This window comes from Crocuta crocuta, unplaced genomic scaffold, assembly GCF_008692635.1.
Source record: "Crocuta crocuta isolate KB4526 unplaced genomic scaffold, BGI_CrCroc_1.0 scaffold78, whole genome shotgun sequence".
Lineage (NCBI taxonomy): Eukaryota > Metazoa > Chordata > Mammalia > Carnivora > Hyaenidae > Crocuta > Crocuta crocuta.
The window spans coordinates 1276992-1297903 of NW_027532617.1; the positions used below are offsets into that span (position 1 = coordinate 1276992).

The 20912-nt window shown below is 45.8% G+C and overlaps 1 protein-coding gene across 3 annotated transcripts in view; it reads right to left on the bottom strand.

The window, feature by feature from the left end:
* Window positions 1-7294: 7294 nt before the first annotated feature.
* FAT3 (FAT atypical cadherin 3) overlaps window positions 7295-20912 on the bottom strand; it is a 520003-nt gene continuing 506385 nt past the window's right edge. For 2 of the 3 annotated variants that reach the window (XM_077780624.1, XM_077780623.1), the window contains 6 exons: window positions 17680-17833; window positions 15153-15808; window positions 11534-11647; window positions 9152-9211; window positions 8550-8585; window positions 7295-7917 (listed from right to left, as the gene is read on the bottom strand). In XM_077780624.1, coding sequence (XP_077636750.1) covers window positions 7295-7917; window positions 8550-8585; window positions 9152-9211; window positions 11534-11647; window positions 15153-15808; window positions 17680-17833 — 1643 coding nt within the window. The remainder of the gene's footprint in view (window positions 7918-8549; window positions 8586-9151; window positions 9212-11533; window positions 11648-15152; window positions 15809-17679; window positions 17834-20912) is intronic. The other variant, XM_077780625.1, reaches the window with a different exon arrangement.

Here is a 20912-nt window from a genome sequence, read left to right on the forward strand (position 1 = left end):
AGAGAGGGAGGGAGACAGAGAATCAGGAGCAGGCTCCAGGCTCTGAGCTGTCAGCACAGAGCCCGACACGGGGATCGAACCCACGATCCGTGAGATCATGACCTGAGCGAAGTCAGACACTTAGCTGCCTGAGCCACCCAGGCATCCCACTGAAATGCCTTCTTACAAAGTAGGCCCTTGGCTGGTATCTGGGATTGGAACTTTGGGAGAGGCCCACTATTTCGGTATCATTTATTCTGGACACCTGCATTTCCTTCTCGGAGTCTGGAATTTTGGTAAATCCCAGGCAGAGGCTGACAGATGACACTAACCTCCCATAAAACTGCATGAGGAGTGTGTAATGAGCTCGCCTGGTTGGCAGTGGTTCACAGCTGTGAGTACAACTATATGCGGAGTCCTGAGTCCTAGGGGATCATCACAACTGGGAGTGGTCTTAGGGACTCCTGACCCAGGCACGGAAAAAGAACCAGCAGAGAATGAATGAAGATAGACATGGAAAGTCTTTTTCTTTTCCTGTTTGCCCAACAGACCAGCGCTATTTCTTAACTGACAGGTCTGGATTGCTCCGTGATGTCTGAGGCACGGATGGAGATGTAAACAGATTCTCCTCCTGCTAAGGGCGGCCACATGAAAGGCATGGATGTGAATATTTTCCTGTTGCTCGATTCATGACCATATCACTGTGCTGTTGGGATGAAAGGCAAGAGATTTGGAGTGTTTTCAATGCTTGCCTGTCTTGAAATGCTTCTCACTGCAGTTACTAAATTCAGCAGAATGAGGAGGGATTTACGAGGTCAAGGGGATTCAGCTGGAGACATCACTGGTTACATTTCCAAGCAAGAACATTTAGCGAAGGCCAGGGTTGTACTGGAACCTGGGAAACAGAGACGGTGAAAACAGGACTGTGCCCTCAAGAAGCTGATGGTCTAGTCGGGGAGCCGGAGGTAAAAGCCGGGGCTGGCTCTGGATGGGCTTGCACGAGCCACTACTGGTTAGCCTTTCAGGAATTTGTAAGCCTGCTCACATTACTTTAGTAGTTTGAAGTCATCCATGTTGGCAGTAACGCCGAAGTGGCCAGTGCACCAAATTGCCGCTCCCCTTCTTTTATCCAGTTTGCTGCTCAGCATTTACCTGGGCACCACTGTGGGCTGGACGAGGAACCAGAGGCTCTCAGAACACCGGCCAGCGCAGTAAGGATTTTCAGCAAGGAGAAACTGGATGCCTGGCCGGGGCGTTCTGCAGAGTGGCTGCTGGATCCTGGAGGGAGTGGGGCAGGCATTTTGGCGCAGGCGCAGGCAGGGCCCACTCTAGCGCCTATTGGGAACCCTTGGGGCGGGAAAGAGGGCGTTTTTTTTTGCTGCCAGGGCTCAAACCTGTCCGTTCTGCCAGGAGGCCCCAGCCCTCCCTCACCAGTGCAAGGCAGAGAGCGCCCTTCCCCTTCTGGACTCCTTCCTGCTTTCAAGCTAACTTCTTGTAATGTCACTTCCTCTTCAAAGTATCAATTTGCAGGGGCACCTGGGCGGCTCAGTCTGTTAAGCATCCGACTCTTGATTTTGGCTCAGGTCATGATCTCACGTTGGAGACTGAGCCCCATGACTGACTCTGCACTGGGTCTGGGCATGGGGCCTCATTAAGATACTCTTTCTCTCTCTGTCTCTCATCTCTCCATGCCTCCCTCCCCGTGCGCATACACTTTCACCCTCCACACTCTCTCCCTCTAAAAGAGTAAAAAATTAACCCCCCCCACACTTCTGTATATATTTCAACTTTTACTTTGTATGGAAATTTTCCAAGAGCTTTGTGGAGGAAAACTCAAGTGCTAATTGTGCTCCAAAGTTTTTGACATTTTTGTTTAGGGAAACAAGTACTAGAGAAGCTGCCTAGAAGGTGTGGGGAGGTATTTAGGAGATAGATATTTCTGCAGAGGTGGGCTCCTTAGCCCTTGTTTTGTAAGCCTCCAGGGCTATGTTCTGTCTCATCAGGGAAATTCCCTACAGGGTATATGTCCAGTGAGAAGCTAGAGAGGATTCCAACACATGTGTCTCAGAACCAGTGGAAGTCTTTCTGGAGGTAAGAAGTCTCTGAAGAAAACACCATCCCCTGCAAAATATGACTCTCTAAGTTCCACATAAGTAATTAACTGGAGACAATAAAAGGAAGCACTTAAAAAGGGTCAACACAATTGCTAGTTTCATTTTTTTTTACTTGAAAATGTGTTTTAACCATCAAATTTTGGCAATTACAAACCTGTACACTGTTGGGTTGTTTTTTTGTGGTTTTCGTTTTTGGCTGTCTTTTTGTTGTTGCTGATGTTTGTATTTTTTTCTTTTCTTTCTTTTTCCTCTCTCTCTCTCTCTTTTTTTTTTTTTAGAAAAAGAACACAAGATAGAATACTGCCAACAGCAATATATGCAGAAACAATCCATATCTGAAAGGGACAAGATTCACTTGAAGTGTTAGCTTTCCCCTTTGCATAAGGTTTGGCATGTGACATGTGTGCAAGTTTAGGGGAGTGCGCGTGCATGTATGCAAAGAAATGACATACTTCATCTGAATCTGAAATGGCATAAAAATGAGGTACGTAGTAATTGGGCAAAACACATTTGTTTTTTAAAAAATGTCAATTACAAACATTTTCTTGGAAACAGAGAAAGTTAAATGAAAACCGTAGAACCAAAGAAAGGTTACAGTACATTTTGAAATGATTAAAAAACATTACTTGCAAATCTAAAATCCTGTGTGTGTGTGTGTGTGTGTGTGTGTGTGTGTTTATCTCAAAAGTGGCAGACCAACAGCTTGAGTGACTTAGAATTATATTCGACCCCCCCAAATTAAAGCATCCTGATAGGCATCAAATACAGTATCTACAAAAGCCTGGAAAATTGAAACCATTATATACAATTTTATAAACATTTGAAACACCGAAACATACATCTTTTACAAACCCGCCTGTTTGTAACAGGTAAATTTACAAGACAATCTCTCCAATACAGTGCTTAAAAAGAACTGCTTCCATTTCCTGAACATGTTTGTCACTTCCCCAAATGCAGTAGTATGGGCTCAGAAAGTTGTTAAGTAGTAGCAATTCAGGTATTTGTTTGCCGGAAGGGTGCTGCGGCCCATATCAATGGATCCAAACACACTTCAAATGACTGTACGATTCTCCAGTGCATCTTCAACACTGGCAGAGACTAATTATGGCCTTTGTGTATTATTACATACTTGTAATTATTGCTTTTCATTATTACATAAGGAAAGAAAATCTTACTTTTTCCTACTTCTTAGCCAGCTGGCTAAATATTAACGGATGCCAAACCCACAAATGGTGACTTTAAACCCTAGAATTATACAGCCAGAAGCTTAAAGCCGTTGTGGATTTCCACCAGAATAATGTGCAGTTGAACGTCGCAGGACAAAAACCAGCATAAACACGAAACCGCCTTCTCACAGACCACACAAAATGATGACTCTGAAGTAGCGCCTCTTCAAATCTCCATTTCTCATGGTTATGAAACTAGAAACACAAAACGTAAAAGCCTAACTACTTTAGCAGTATCTGTGCACTGGGAGGGTAGAAGCGTGAAGAAACCAGACAATTACCTGGGCAGGCCCTGCAAAATGAACACTAGGATCTTCCTGAATTCTTTCCCAGGGAAGTGTTTTCTGGGTCTCAATTCCCCCGACTTTGATTACGTAGACATAACATTAGTAGGGGCAGTGGGTGGGGTGGGGGTGGGAAGAAGTAGGAGTTGGCCGGTGGTATGTTTCTTTTACTTGCTTTTTTCCTAGGCTGTGCTAGTGATTCCCAGGGGCGGTTCCAGATAAGTTCCAGGAATGCATCATCAATTCCCTTTCCAGGCCTTCAAACTGATTGTCTGACAGGGTAAACCTCAAGTGCATAGACTTGACCTGCTCTCATTACAACTACTAGGTCTTGGACAATGGCATTTCATGACTGGGCAGGATGTGAGGAAATGGAAAGCTCGCACGGTATGGAACTCAGCAGCAAAATACTTGCGGAAGAAAGCAAATGAACACGTACGTTACTCATCGTTTACAGCCCCATAGCTGCTGCTTACTACAGGACATGCGTCACCCACCCAGTCCCGCTACTTTTAACCTAACGAGAATGTCTGCAACACAGGTGAAGTGCCAACAACAGGGTATGGAAAATGGCTTCTAGGAGGTAGCACATGCATGTGAGAAGAACAGGAAAGACAATTCCTGGCTCACCTATTTCCCATGTGGTTCCTCATGGTGCAAGGGGTAGGAACAAACATTGGGCCTGGTGGCGGGGGGGTGGGGGCGGAGAAACAAACGTTTCCAGTAGGAAACGTTATAATCAGAGTTTCACTATAATTGATGCCTGGTCTGAGTTCCATTCTGTAATTATCATACCAGCTTCACTTTAGCAAACATTCATTTGGTAAAAGCAGCATTTTGATAAATGGCCAAAGAAATGTGTGAACTCAGTGAGTGCATCCTTCCTAGGGGGGCTGCAAGGAAACATGAGATTGTAACGCTTCTAGGGAAATAATCTCCATGAACTCTCTTCTAGCATATTCCAAAGCAGGATGCGGGAGGTCGGTGGAAGCAGGCAGACACCATGTCCCAGGAAGGTTAGTGGCGAGTGGTATTGTATAGAAAGAATATTGGAAGAATAATGGGTTCTAGTCTCTGTTCAGCTCCTTAACTTCCCGTGTGAGCTTGGTCAAGTCCCATCCCCTCTCTGGCCATGTTTCCTCTTTGATAAAATAAGGGGATTGGACAAGCAGATCTCAAGGACCCTTCAGGCTCTTTGAATCAGCAGTCACCTCACCTATTTCCATGTTGGCCTAACTGCAAACCATTTTGTAACCTACAGGGAAATCTGGTTACCCCCACAGGGAGAGGATGTCATGTGCTTAAAGGTAATGAATCACAACATAACACATGCTCGTCTGGTATACATTTAGCTGCAGAAGATCAGGGGAAGAGATGCTGAAGAGAGAGGTATTTTATATAGGTCAGAGCAAAGAGTGTGCACAATTTTCTTGGGTGACTTCACGAATGCATTAGGATCTATTTATTCCTTCATTACTGTGTCAGTCAGGCATTCTCCCCGGAGGAGATGCTGTGTAAGCAGTAGTGACTCATCGGCATTAATCTCATTGTAATGTTTCCTGGGGGCAAGAAATGAATTGTTGGTTTTACTTTGATGGTTTTTATGTCATTGCATTATTAAAAGTGTAGCAGTGATTCTATTATAGACCATTAGTTCATCATTTTCTCCGTGATTCTTGCAAATGTGCTTCTTATATAAGAAAAATACCAGAGACTTTATTCTCAAAAGCAGCCTCAGTGAAATTCATTTATTTCAAGACCACAGTGCGGATAATGCTTCCATGAGTAGGTCCGACCAAGAGATGGGAAGAGGAGAAAAGCTGAGCGATCTGTGAAGTGTCTTGTGTACTTAGGAAGCTTGGGAATGAAAAGGAAGTTTTTTTTTACAATGAACTTCAGCAACACTGACTCCTACGATGAAACAGACGGACTAAACACAGCTGAAGCAACTAAAAATATGTCTGAGTGGATGATACACGGATTCAGGACAGTACAATTGACACACCAATGCCATATGTCACCAAAAACTGTGGACAAAGAGATTTGCTCATGAAGCAGATAGTGCAAATATGCATTTATTTACCATGGCCACTGTGCACGCGGCCATAATCTGATTGAAGCAAAAGAGGAAAGTCACTCAACTTGTTAACCTTAAGCTTCGAGTACTGGGTTATTCTATTTCCGGTGGGATGATTCCCCCATCAAGTTGGGAAACTCCTACGGCCAAAGCCCACGTGTCAGAAGAGAGGAGAACCCCAGGTGTAATTAAACATTACACGTCTTTCAAATAAGAGTTTAGTTCTGGAAAACTATAACAAAATATTATTCTTTAGAAAGCACAGTTTTGTTTTAAGTTAATACAAATGGCAGTACCAAAATAAAGTTAACTGAACCAGAGCAAAATATGGCATTTGGTGTTTCTCTAACATTGTAGAGATCAGAGAAACTGGAAGGTCTGCCTCACCGGCAGGATTTTCAACACAGTCCAAATCCCCAAATCTTCACGTTACCTTTCCTCAAGAGCAGCCTTATTGAGTGCAAGCACATATTTGTACATAGGCCCGGACACACACACTATTATAATTTATACACAAGAACTAATCTACTGTCTTCTTTTCCAAACATAATTGCATTTATAGTGATGACGCTACCAATTTAGGATAACACTTAGATTTGTATCTGCATTATCAAGAATCGTGATTATCCAGCTGAAAACGTTGAAAGTGTACTTCCCTTTTTTTCCTGAACTTGAATTCTGCTTAAACCTCTAACTACCTCTTATCCTAGAGAACAATGTGCTAAGGTACACCTTTTTTCTTTCTTTTTTCTTCCCTGATTCTCAGAACAAAGGCCAATTCTGCAGCAATATTAAAACTGTAGCGATAGGAATATTTACTGGAAAACACAAAAACAGATAATCACATTCTTTCTAATGTGTGAACAATGTTAACTTTCTCCCCAACCCACAAAAGCGAGCCCAAATATCCTCATATTCCTCTCCATGGATACCCTTCTCAAAGATCATAAAGCCCAACTATATTATACTGGATGCTTAACACAAACAAACAAAAATAACTAAGCATACAAACCATGTTACCCAAACCTAATTTTATAGCTGAAAATTGGACAGCTTATTAAAGAAAAATAGAGTTGATTTTAAAGGCTTCAGCCCATTTTCTTGCTTTTTCTTTTTAATAATATTTGTTTCTCTTTTCTTTTGCCTAAGAGACTAACTTTTCTGACCATCATAACTACTGTTTTAAACCTCCCCCCCACCCCCATTGGCTCAAAATGACATGCAACAATGCCTCTTTGCTGGTTGCCAGTCATTAATACTGCCGGCTCTGCCGTAATGCTTTCCAGGTCCCAATACTGCACAAAGCCATACAAGATGGGCTGTATAACCTAATGGGCGGAGTCGATCCCCCGTGTAGAAACTCGGTGCCCGGTCTTGATCGTGAACACAGGTACCCACCGCAAGGCTATCCATCACCTCTAAGAAACCATTGGAGCCTTTCCTTCCCACCCAGCTGGAGCGGAGCTTATCCGTGACAGCAGGACTTGTGAAGAAGTTCCTGGCGCCAAATAACGTGTTTCTTTCCGGCTGCGGGCTGTAGAGACACGAGGCCGTCCAGCCTCCTTCCGCAGTTCAGCCACAGACAGTGCTGTGAGCCCCGCATAGGCGCGCTGTCTACACCTGGGTCTGGTGTTGAGTCTCCACAAAGGGAATGTGCAGGCTGGCGAGGCTGAGCTCTCCCACGCTCTCGTAGTCACTCATGGCTGCTTCGGAATCGTCAAAGCCGCAGCTGGCCGACACATCCGAGGACGAGGTGCCTCTGGAATTGTGCAAGGATAGAGACACGCTGTCCGCTGGGCCGGCCGTCTCTGTGCCCTGGTTCATGCTCACAGCAAAAGTACTAAATTCACAGGCGGCAGGCGGGCCCACCAAATCCGTGTCATTGGGGAATGGGTGGGGAGGGAGGTACTGGCTGGGGTGGAACTGAGGCCTTCTCCTGCAGTCCGGGCTCAGGGTGCTGGCCAGTGAGACGGGCTGGGAGGGGGGTAGGGCCTCGTATTGGTCTGGGAAATCCTCTGGCAGGGGAGGGGGCAGCTGGTCCTGATTCAGGAACTCCTCTTCATGGGGGGGTGGGTACTCGCTGTCGATGTCATAGCCGCCCAGGTAGTAATCACTCTCCAGCTCCCGCGTGCTGCCCTGGTGTGCAGACCCTCCCTCCTGGTTCTCGTAGTTGGGCACTTCCTCGATGTCCGACAGGCGGGCCCCGGGCATCCAGTCAGAGGTGTCCCAGTGATAGGCTGTGGGACAAAAGCCGTTGACAGTTAATTTCCTCCAGACTGCAGCTGGGGCAGGGCTCTGCAAGGAGCAGAGGGGGTAACCTGACATGCAATTAATGTCCAAGACACCCTGAGACGCTGGGGTCAAGTGCATGCTCCTTATAAGGGCTCTATCAGGGACCAGCCATGCTCTGGCCCTGGAACAATGAGGCGATGGCGACTCTGAGAGATGGTGCCTGGTTTTGCAGAGCCTTACACTCAGCCATGCCAGAAGGGACGGCCAGCCGGGGCATGCTGAGGAAACATAGTGCCAGCACCCCTCCCCGCTATTCCCCCTTCCTTTCCACATGCTAAATGCCGAGCGAGGCTGGCTGCACACTCCCATAGAGAGGGGTGCATGGGCCATACTGTGGTCCACAGAAGGCAGGGGGATGCATTGCACACGGATGAACTGCACGCACAGTGCGGAGGCTGGGGGTGGGATGCTGGAGGGGCTTTCACCTCCCAATGCCAAGCACACAAGACACCTGGAACATGCAAAATTCAGATCAAAGAAACACAGAAAAGATGGAGGGAGAGGGACACAGAACGAACGAACTTGGCAATTCAAAATGCATTAAGTAAATGTGATGCCGGGGTCATGGCAGAGTCACCTCGGTTGTAGTTCTGTCCTTGATCGATGATAGACACTGTTTAAACACAAAGTGAGAGGTAAACCTGGTAATCCAAGCCATGTGAAAAGGGTAAAGCAGGACATCTTCAATGACTTAAAAAAAAAACATGCTCCTGTTTCTCCTCATTGTTGTTTAGGAAATAAAAAGATAAATCTCGTCTGTACCTGGCCCCAATTGTATTAAGTCACTGATAAAAGTTACCTGATTGAAACCAATGCCCCTAGGATTATAGCTTTGAATGATTCCTTAAGTAGTTCCAGCTCATAATAGGTGCTCAGTGATACATGTTGAATGTAAGAAGGAACGTAGTAGCAATCTGGATTCCAAATGATTGGGTACTCTTCTCTTAGAAGGGATTTTATTTAAAAAAAAAAAAAAAGAGTACCCTATCTATTTAAAAACTTATGAACTAGATTTTTTTCCTTCAAAATTGTAAAATTCATTCTAATCTCTAGAGAAACATCCGGTGTCCCCTCAGTTACCAGCTTATTAAAATCACCCCTAGATCAAAGTAACAAGGAAGCCCTATTTCCCAAAGGATAACTCTACACAAAGAAATGCTATGGAAAAAAAGTAAATACCTTCATTCTCTATAGTGTCAACTACATTGTTGACAAGCTGAATGACAGTCACAATGGACGCTTGTGGCCAGGAAAAGAAGACGGGGGGAAGGGAAGGACAGTTTCAGGTTAGTCATGTATTTCAGATATAAGTGAACTTCTCTTCACAACAATGGCAACAACAAAGGCGCGGCATGCAAACACCCAAAACCTCCCCAGTTCGTCCAGTAGGCAGTGGTCTGATGGACACTTTTATCTGAGGGTCCTGAGGATACTTGGAACAGAAGGGAAACGGTGGCAAATCTGGGGCCAGGCCTCTGAAAGACATGATCGGCAGGGATTGCTGGATCATAAATTCACACCTCATGGCCCAGTGAAATCAATCTAGGAAGGCAGTGGCTCATCAAACTCATGCTAATTTCTCATTAATAACTCCTGACGGCTCTCCGGGGAAGGCCTCACTATTCTCACGGATAATTATTTGTTGGTCAGCCATGCTGCTCCAAACCAAATGCCAGTGATGGGGGATGTCCTTTGCAGGACTGATAGCTTCACACTCACATGATGCCACCGATAGCCTAGAAGAAGCCAGAGCCCAGCTTCTACTGCTGAAGCACTCTACTGGAGTCAGCATCTGGCCTCTGAAATAGTTCGAATCTGGGAAGGAGAATTCTGTGCTCTAGACGGGTTGATTTAGCACCCGATAGCAGCAGCTCATGGTGACGTGATCAGGCTTAAAATTAACTTGTTGAAAATTCCTACCACCACACCCTTTAGTCTGGACCAACCCAGAATGTTAAGCATGAAAGCCCAAACGTGTGAGCTTCAGGGCACACGTAGCAGAGCCTGAGCACAGTCAATCAGCTATCAATGCCGGAGCTCTGCCTGGAGTTTGGAAACTATCTGTTCTCGGGTGCTTCTCTATAAAATGCAAACCAGGGGCACCTGGGTGGCTCAGCTGGTTCACATCCGCTTTCAGCTCAGGTCATGATCTGATGGTTCGTGTACTGACAGCTCAGAGCCTGGAGCCTGTTTTGGATTCTGTGTCTCCCTCTCTCCCTGCCCCTTCCCCACTCACGTTCAATCTCTCTCTCAAAGATAAATAAACATTTTTAAAAATGCAAACCAGCAATAACTTTTTTCCAGTTGAGATGTGAGAGAGAGTAAGCATTAAGGCAAACAGATCTGATGGTGTGCCCTCGACCTTCTGAAGTCAGTCAGAAGAGATCTACTCTGATATTGTTGTTATTCCAGCAGTCAGATACACTGGGCTTCTGCACCTCTAAGGAGTGCCCGGGTATTAGGGTGGAAGAGATTTGGGGATGAGGGTGGTGAAAGTAGATTATTTTACTTCCAAGATTGCTTCTATAGCCTTGGAGCTCATGTGTTCCTATATTTACCTGGGGGGTGGGGGGGGAGCAAACACTATGTTGTTTTCATTTTGTACTTCTGACTACAAAATACCCAACATAGGGTTCAGCACATAGGAGAAACTCAGCATGGGTTTATGGGTTGTATGATTACATTAATTCATAAATCAATTTTTACCAATCGCTTATTTATGGGAAAGTGAAGTAAGGTATAGACTAAGGTAATGTGGTCTCTGGGGATGAATACTTGAAACTGTTCTTGATTCACCACCATACAGTGAGCTCTCACTGTTTTATGACCACTCCTGCTTCATCCCCTGGCCTGGAGAGACCGACCCATCCTCCAAAGCTGGTTCCTCAGCTCAGAAAACCCAGTCCAGCATTAGCACCCTCTCCATACATGTAAGTTCCCAAGAGGTAGGGGTAGCAGCTCCGGAGTGTCAGTGAGGTCCAGGAACCACATGGAATTTCGTGCAACATACTGGGTGCATTGGGTGTCTGCCTTTTCTAAGGAGCTGGTCCATAACCACAGTATTCACAGGTACTCCAAAGACCCATGACCCCAGGTGATGATAAGGTGAATTCAAGTGAAATAGGATGCCACTTCTATGGAAAGAAGTCTGTGGGAAGGAGGTCTTACCTCTGATTTCTCATGATGGGAAGGCTGGATATACAGTGAAGAGTGAAGAGATCACCAGTCGTAAAATTTAAAAAAATAAATCAGTTTTCTAGACAGTGTCATTTGGGATGAGGTGGCTCCATTATGAAAAAAATCAGAGGATGCATTGTCGGAGGTCAGGAAATTTCATCAACCTCTGACACGGACCCCTGGCCTGCCCACAGCTGCAGCTCAATAGGTCATCCCTCAGCAATGACCTCCAACAGTGGGGTCAACCAAAATGCTGATGAACGCGCTCACAAGTCCATGATCAGGTCACGAAACAGACCGGGTGACATCACCTTCCTCCCGCCCACTGGCCGCCTGCACAGAAGGCAGAGCCCATCTAGGGGAACACATCTGCAGACTGCTCACCATTGTCGTCGCCAGAATCCGACTGGAAGGAGCTGAGAGACTGAACTTCAGAGTTGCTGCCTTTATTACTGCCTGCAAAGCAGGTCACTTCTCCCGCATCATCAACCCCTTTGTCTTTGTGGACAGCCAAAGAGAAAGAAGAAATGACACCAGTTACCTTGTGCGTATTTCTGGCCCTCCCACCCCCTAGAGTTCACTTCTCAGAGCTCTTTCATTTGCTTCGAGAAAATAATTTAGCTCTACAATAGAAAATTGATTGTGCCACTGGGGGCAAAGGTCTGTCAATCAAGTGATTTACATTATGGATTCGGAACCCTTAACCCGTGGTAAATGAGCTTGCAAAGAGCTGACAGCCGAAAGTGGCTGTTCCCTCCTCAAAGTGAGGCGACTAAGTGAAGAGTTGAAGGCGGGATGAAGTGGCTGTGTTGCTCTTTGCCATTCAGAGTTAATTTAAATCATTTACATGAACCGATGTGGTGTCAACACCAGGTTAAATGAGATTACTTATAAAATAGGGGTATAAATATTTTACAGGCAAGAATGCCATTACGTTCATCCAAACTTCCATCTCTGGGGAGCAAGTGGCATTCTCAGCTTCGCCTTCTAGAGGGCAGCGTCACATCAGTTTTGGGAATCACTGGCGTTTCGGCACTGTGAGTGGTAGGGGGCCATTCAGCGGTGTGGACCTGCTCTTATCTACACACTTTCTCTTTCTGGCTATGCAAAGACAGCCTGAACAACACACATATCACGCACACACACACACACACACACACACACACACACACACACTACAGGGCTATTGTCTTACTTGATGGACTAAAGGAAGCAATAAAAACAACCCATATCTTGAAGTTGTCAAGTAAAAAATGAATTAGTCGCCTAGAGATTGTGTCGCCAGCTAACTCTGCCTTGCTTAACAAAGAAGGGAATCTACTCAATAAAAACACAACAATACTTTGGGGGGAAATGTGAGTTTTGGCCTGAGGTAGATTCTGGAAATAAAGCTGTCACATCATGAAGCGAGTGGAGGAAAAATGATCACCAGGAAAACCTTCAAATCATCGCATAACACGATGGGAAGAAGAGACAGTGACTTGTGATTAAGGGAGCAGTTGTCCCTCTTTGTGAGTGTAGAAATCACTGTTTCTTCCACAAAAGGTGATGTCAGTATCGGGCACTGTGGCTCCACACCTGCTGTCAGACACTGAAGCCACAGCAGAACGATGAGGTGAATAAACAGCTGATATAAGTGGAGAGAGATGCCCGAGAGGACTTCTTCTCCAACAGCCACACTGCCAAAAAATATGAGGGCATGCCTCAGAAAAGCACAAAGTGAGGCCCTTCGGCTTAACCCTGGACACTAGGAAGGAAAGAACAAATGATCCTCCCTGATGAATGCTGTGTATACAACTTCCTTCTCCACTTCCTTCATTCAACCTCCTCTTTTTTCATTGCTGAGTAGGAAAGAGCCTTTCTAAGAGCTGGTGGATTGGCAAGGCTTTCGTAAAGACTAACTCTACAGATCTTTTGACAGGGAAGGGTTAAAATCCAAGGGCAATGACTGACAATATGGGAGTGTCTACAGAAAGGCAGAATCAGCAGCTTGTGTGGTTGGGGCAGCCCTAGAAAAGAAAAGAACCCCCCTCCCACCTCCCCTTGCCTCTCAATCATCAGGGGTCTCTCTCCCTCCTTCCGGCTAAAGCTCTCAAGAGCAGTGTTGGTAAGAGCACAGGCTGTGGGTCCAGATGTGCTGGGTTCTAGTCCTCACCCCTCTTTTTACTATCTCCTTGCCCTCAAGCCACTCATTTCATCCCTCCACTCCTCCCCCGGGGTACCCACGCGGGCGGCAGTGAGGCTTTAAGACCTAATACACGGCAATGGAGGCATGGACTGCTTCTGTCTTCTCACCAAATCTCTTCCTCCTTCACGTTTGCATTCTGGATTCTGTCTTGATGACTCACTAAAATGCTCTTCTGATGACTAAGAATCTTCTAGGTGTCAAGCACAGTATTGTTTTTTCAAGCCTGTGTCCTTCCTGACGATTTTACAGTACTCAACCCTGCCAACCTTACTGATGGTTTTGGCTTCTGCAGAGCTACCCTGTTGTCTTCCTCTGCTCTCTTCGCTGGCAAGGGTTTGTCCCTTCCTGGCCTCTCCCTCCTTCCACCTTGCACACGTAGGCATCTCCACATCCTTCTGGAGGCCAGGTCTGATCATCTGGTCTTTGCTCTTGCTCCCTGGGTGAGCTCACCTCTCTTAGAGATTCAACAACTCTGCAAGCAGATGATGTCCAAACTTTCATCTCTAGCTTCACCTTTTTCCTGAACAACAGAGCCAGACACCTGTCAGGTAACCCTCAGGTGCCCCTGACATTCCATCAAGCTGCTTCCTGCTTCTGGAAGGCCCTCTCCAGTAGTTTCCTAACCCAAATCCTACTTATGCTTGAAGGAATTCCCCCTTTCTCTACAAAGATGCCCTTACCTGGAGGGCTGTATATGCTCTCCAGCTCCATTTGAAAGCAGCCTCCCCTGGCCCTTCTACCCCACACGCATCATAGTACTAAAACCCCAGCCTTTGGAAATTCTTCCTCCCAGGGCATCTCTGCTGCTGAAATATAGCCATTTGGCCTGATGAAAAGTCAAAGGTTACAACAGAGCTTGCATTAGCTTCATCCTGACTCGTGTTAGGGCAGGGAAAGCAATCACCATTGCTCACTTAGATGCTCATGGAAGTTAGCTAACTCGTCTCTGCTTTCTTTCCTCTTTGGTCCTTCTTAGTCTGTTCTCCATGGATCAGTCAGACCCATCTTTTAAAAATGTAAAGTCGATCATGCCACTCACCTGCTTAAAACCCTGCCCTGATGTTGCCATTAACATCCATTAACTTTCCCTTGTTGCTCACCCACCTGCAACTACCTTGACCTCCTCTCTATTCTTCAACATGTCAAGGTCTTTCCCACCACAGGACCTTTGTACCTGTGGCTCTTTCCTTGGGCTAGAACACTGCTGCATGAGGCCTAGAGGAGAAGGAAACACCACTATCTGGACCAGACTTTTCCTGCCTTATGGGTCACCCTCCTGTTTCATGGACTGAGCATTCTAGCCAAACAGAATGGTTTGCTCGTCTTTGGATTGTGTGGGTCCCTCCACCTCTCCCCAGACCTTTAATGCACCATGGGTCCAACTCAAATATCCCTCTGTTCCTCTCAAGTCTTTACCCTAAGCTTAGAAATAGTCTCTTCTTCTTACCTTCTGGAATACATTTCCTGTTTATGATTTATGTCATTACGCTGCTTGCGTTACCACCAATGGTGTGCCACAGTGAGTAGAGCATGGGTTTTTAGAGCTGACAGCTCTGGACTGGCCCACCTGCTCTGCTTTCTCTTACTCGCTAGGTGCCCTACCTTGTGCATGCTCTCTGAGCCTCATTTTCCCCATCTGTAAATGGTAAGAACCTGATCAGTTTTTCTGAGCATTCAATGCCAGAACACATTGCAACGAGTGCTTTGTGCAGGCGGGTTCTCTCTCCTTTCCCTGCTTTCCTTCCGCAGTGCCACGCCACAGCTTCCCCAGTGACCCTAGAGGGATGAACAGACACACCATAGCTTCCTACTCACTGTCGGTTCCTGCGTCCCAGCCATTTTTGCGGATGGAATCGCAGTCCGAGCGGCAGGGTGACACGGCGGGCAGGTTGGGGGCCACGCTGCACACGACCACACCGCGCCTGGCAGTCAGGATGCGCGGCGACTCAGGGTGGAACGTGGTCATCTCCTGGTGCTCGCCGCCCAGCCCGTCAACGATCTTATCCAGGTTGCTCCTGGAGTCGCTCTGGAAGCACGGCGTGTAGGCCATGGGGCGCACGGGCACCTGCGGGGGCCCCACCTCCTGGTACAGGTTGCGGCCCGCCCCGCCGCCCCGCAGGTTCCGGAACGGGATGCCGTTGCTCTTGTTGAGCAGGGCGGCCGTGGCGGGGTCCTGCACCAGCGTGATGTTGTTGCGCGAGTAGTTCTTGCGGAAGACCTTCTTGCGGAAGACGATGAAGAGGATGACCAGGATGAAGATGACGAAGAGGACCACCGCGATGCCGATGAGCTCCTCCTTGCCCACGTACGAGTGGCCTGCCTGGATGTTGGGCACGACCACGGGGCGCAGCCCACAGTACTGGCCCACGTAGCCCGGCGTGCAGTTGCAGACAAAGGAGCCGAACACGTTGACGCAGGCACCCCCGTTTTCACACTCCTCCCGCTCGCACTCGTCCACGTCCTCCTCACACCTTGGGACAAAACACGGAGTCCCTCAAACAGCAAGCCCCGCAGCTCCATTCCCAACCGCCTTATCAGAAAACACAGAGCCCAGGGGGCACGTGGAGCGTGACAAAGGTAGAGTGAGGGTGTGCGAGGGCGTGGGAGGTGGCTGGGCACCTTGGGGGTGGTGCCCTGAGTTGTCACGGGGAGTTAAGGGATTTCTCCTGAGGGGATGGCTCCCAGATGGTCTTGACCTAGCCAGATGGGAGTGGGGCAAAGACTGGGGTGGGGAGGGGGGGGNGATACTAGTTTCCAAATCCCAGGGGCCAGGTGCATTTGAGTTTAAATTTCTGCAGTGTTAGAAACGTCATACACTACATGTCTTTCATGCTCCGCAGACACCCGCCCCACTGCTGGAAACATGGGTCTGGCACAGGACCCATAATCAAATATGCCAGTGTTTCTACAATAAAGCATATGGATATTCACACTTGATGAGAGAAATAAAGACTAGAAATAGTCTCCGAGCAGCTTTGGCTGGTTTTGCCAGGGAATTAGTTTGCGACCAATTTATCCTTAATCCCTTTATTTCTTTGAGCTTTTGGGATTGTAGAATTACAGAGAAAAAAGCAGTGAACCTCTGTACCTTGTATAGAGTTTCCCAAGAGGAAGAAATCTTTGGTTCTGAAATATTCTTCTAACAGTTACTGTAATTTTTGGTCTCTCTGGGAAGCGTGTGTGTGTGTGTGTGTGTGTGTGTGTATGCACACACAGGTGCAAGAGAGGCTTAGGCAAAATAGGGAGTAAGTGGGTAGGTGGAGGGCTACATATCTATATATTTTACAGATTCTGTGCTTACAATAAAGGTTAATGCTAATACAGATTATCAGGAAAGAATGATTAAAGCATTCTAATGAAAAATAATTAAATCAATTTTATTCTCTTTAAGGGAATCGTGACTCACTTCAAGTATAATTATAAGGCAAACATCTAAGTCTTATTCTTTCTTAGTTTAACGTTATATGAGAATGGAGACCTTCCTTCTCCTCCTTCATTTTCCCCTACTTTAGCAATTGCTCTGATGTGTTCATTTAAAAGGCACGATCACTTCTATCTTTGGTAATCCACCTTTTAAAATGTAGTCAAACGTCCCTAATTTGAACAGATTGAGGCCAGGTCATTCGGAAATTAGAATCACAGAGTATTTAAAAATAAATGCAGCTTTATTACTTTAAATTACATCCAATGATTCAAAGTCGGCTAAGTATTTCCTGGTAAAGTCCTCGGGAGATTTGCTTTAATGAATACATAAGACTGATCTGTAATTAGAATATCACTTGCTTGAGATTACATATATATACTTCTCAAATGATCAAGGATGGTTGGAAGTGGCATTTTACTAAGAGCTTAAAACGTTCCCTTTCCATTTGGCTAACACTTTAATTTCCCTCATTTCTTGGGGGAAAAAGGGTATGCAAAGGAGAGGTATGTTTTAGTTTCTCAGAATGATCATAAAATGTTAGGCAGTAGAGTCCAGTTAATGACTTCTGGGGACACGGCTAAGATGTCTGCCTCAGAATGATACTAGAAATATTAGGGGTCATAGATGATTTCCTTTAAAAGGATTGCTTTCCTAATTAGAGAACACATGGGAATTATGGAAAAATCTGGAAAATAGGTAAGTTTAAAGTAAAAAGTATAAATTACCAGTAACTCAATTACCCAGAGATCATCCCGGTTAAGATTTAAGTCATTCGTAAGCATTTTTTTCGTAGAGATATTAACCCTTTGCCTGTCCTACTCGTGGTAAATATTTTATCCCAGTTTGTTGTTTACCGTTTTGCTTTCTTAGGGACAAGCAGCAGCAGGGAGAAAGACTGTTTCCCAGTCTCTCACTTACGTGACTCCAGTGAGCCCAGCTTTGCAATTGCAGATGAAAGTGTTCCCTATTGGGTCGCAGGAGCCTCCATTCTGGCAGGGGTTTGGGAAGCAGGCTGTGATCTCAGACTCACAGTTTCTCCCGGTGAACTGTGAGAGACAGGTACACTGATAGCCTAGGGAGACAGAGGACCTCGTGAGCACAGACACCACTGGCCATATTCAGAGTGCAGGGACTCCGCCACAATGTGCCCTCCTACCTCTTCCTAAACCAAATCTTTGGCAGGGCCCAGATTCCAAAGATGACTTTCAAACTGGTTATTTTTTTAAAAAGATTATTTATTTATTTTTGATAGAGAAAGAGAGAGGCAGAGAGAGAGGGAAGCAGAGAATCCCAAGCAGGCTTTGCGCTGTCAGTGAAGAGCCTCATGGGGGACTTGAACTCACGAATTGTGAGATCATGACCCGACCCGAAATCGAGTCAGACGCTTAAGCCACTAAGCCACCCAGGTGCCCCTCAAATTGTTATTTTGAAGTTGGGACACACTTGCCACAAAAATGCCAAGTAATGGTTTGGATTCCCTGCTAGTTAACTGCACCGGATTAACCGAATACCTAAATGCTAGTGAGAATGGTAAGAAGACACCCAAGATCCCAAGAACAGAGGCCAGGACAGGGGGGAGATGCTTTGCCCAGCACACAACTACAGAAAAGGCAGGGTGTTTCCAGGGAGGAGCAGTGTACCATGGGTGCAATGCTAGTTTGTTTCCGGAACCCCTCTCTCACCCCCGTGCCCTTTCTCCTTAGCTGAGCACTACAATCCGCCATCTCCATCCACCCCCTCCCCACCCCCCACCAACCTATTGAGGAAATGAGGAGAGCACAGATAAAATGAGGATACATAGCAACTCAAATAAGCCTTAGTCTGATATATGCACAGGGAAATGGGAGAATCCCAGCCTTTACCCAGCTCCCATATTTGGATCCCGAGTTTCACGTCTTTGCCAAAGTTCTCCACTCTTGAACCCATCATGAGGAAATAGATAGTAATATCCCTACTGCAAAGAACATTAAATATCAGAGTAGATAAGATTCTAAAAGGACAATGGCATTATTTACCTCTCAGAGATAGAAAGGATGAATAATTAGTAAGGACTTTCTTTCTCCCTACTTAAAAAAATTAAAATACCTTTTTTCTTTAAAAAAAAATTAAAGCTATACATTCACATAGTAAAGAGCCAGATAGTTCTACGAGTCCTATTTTGTACACCAGTAGCCCCACATCCCATTGAACAGAAAAGTGGACCTTTGAACAACATGGGTTTGAACCTCGAAGGTTCACTTATGTGGGACTCTTTCACAGTTCAGTACTGCGAATGTATTTTCTTTAGGATTTTAATACCATTTTCTTTTCTCTAGCTTACTTTTTGTAAGAATGTAGCATATAATACATATAACATACAAAATGTGTGTTAATCGACTATGTTATGGGTAAGGCTTCTGGTCAACAGTAGGCTATTAGGAGTTAAGTTTCGTCCAAAGGTATACCCAGATTTTCAAATGTGGGTGGGGGTTTGGCACCCCTCTCTGTCATTTTCTTCAAGGGTCAACTGTACTTATCGTTAATTCAACACCAAACCCTTCATGGACTAGGTCTCTCTGTGTCATCTCTGTTCCACTGGTGTTCTGTACTTTAATCTCCTGGAGACATCTTTCCTCAAGGCTTTCTGACTGGCTTCCCCCTGAATAGTGCTGGCTCATCCTGCTGGGGCTGCTGTCCTGGGAGCGCCCTCTGCTGGGCTGCATCTAGTGTTTGTGGGATCACCTGTTTTCCTAATTTCTTGGCTGACTCTTATTTCATTAGGACACATTCCACAGTAGCTTCCCAAGAAAGGGTTTACAGGAAGTCAGTGTTGTGAGACCCTGCATAGCTGAGCCCTGCTTTACTTCACCATTTCCCCTCTCTGGTAGGCGGCGTACAGAATTCTGAGTAATTCCCTCCATGTAGTCTTTGAGAAATTCCAGGCCTGTTCAGTTCCTGAAGTTTGCACGTGGCCTGGTTTCTTTTCCTTTCCGACAACATGGCGGTTCTTCTCTTGGCCCCCAGCTTCCTGAGATTTCACAATAATATACTTTAGTATGGGTTTATTTCAGGCAACATGGGGCACTCTGGGAAGTCCTGTTCTTTAACTTTGGGAACATTTCCTTTATCGTTTCATTGACGATTTCCTTTCCTTTGTTTTCCCTGTTCTGTCTTTATGGAAGTTTTATGGTTTGGATCTCAGATCCCCTGGGTCTTCCTCTAATTATTTGTCTTATATTACATCTCTGTGGGTTTTTGCTGTGCTTTCTGAGAGATTCTTATCTTCTGAAACAACTTCTACTGAGATTTTCTTTTATGCTGTCATTTCCAAGGGCGCTTATTTTGTTCACTGAGGTTTTGTGTGTGTGTGTGTGTGTGTGTGTGTGTGTGTGTTTTCTAAACAATAGCATCCTGCTCATGTTTTGTGGTTATAATATCTTCTCTTATCTCTCTGAGGATATTAATATATTTATGAGGTTTTCTCCCTACATAGTTTTCTCCAAGTTCTTTTTTCTGTTTCTTTGTTTTGGTCTCTGTGATGGTAAATTTTATGTGTCAACTTGACTAGGCTATGGTGCCCAAGTGCTGGACAAACACCGTCTAGATGATGCTGTGAGGGTATCTGTGGATGCGATTAACACAGTCAGCTAGCTTTAAGTATAGCTGATTACCCTTATTTATTCAGTTGATGGCCTTAAGAAGGAGGAAGTCTGCAACACAGAAATTTTGCCCAAGTTTCCAGCCTGCTGGCCTGCTCTGCAATTACAAATTCAAGGTTACAACATCTACTTTTACATGATTTCCCAGCCTGCTGGCTTGCCCTATAAATATCAGACTTGCCAGGCCTACAATCGTATGAATCAATTCCTTAAAGCCTATCTATTATCCATCCATCCATCCACCCATCCATCCATCCACCCATCCACCCTACCTATTATGTTTCTCTGGAGAAGCCTGATACATTCTCTATCCTACAAATTAGAGGATTTCCTACCTTGTCTGGCAATCCTTCCTTACCCCTCAGACTGTCGAGTGGGGTGGCAGGAAACCAGAAATCTGATGGGAAGCTCTGAGCACCTGAATGGGTTTTGGCAGCTGTGAGACTGTTTTAGTACCATTGGTATGGGGAACCCAGTAATGACCCTTATCACCTGCCCAGAAGAGTGAAGGCC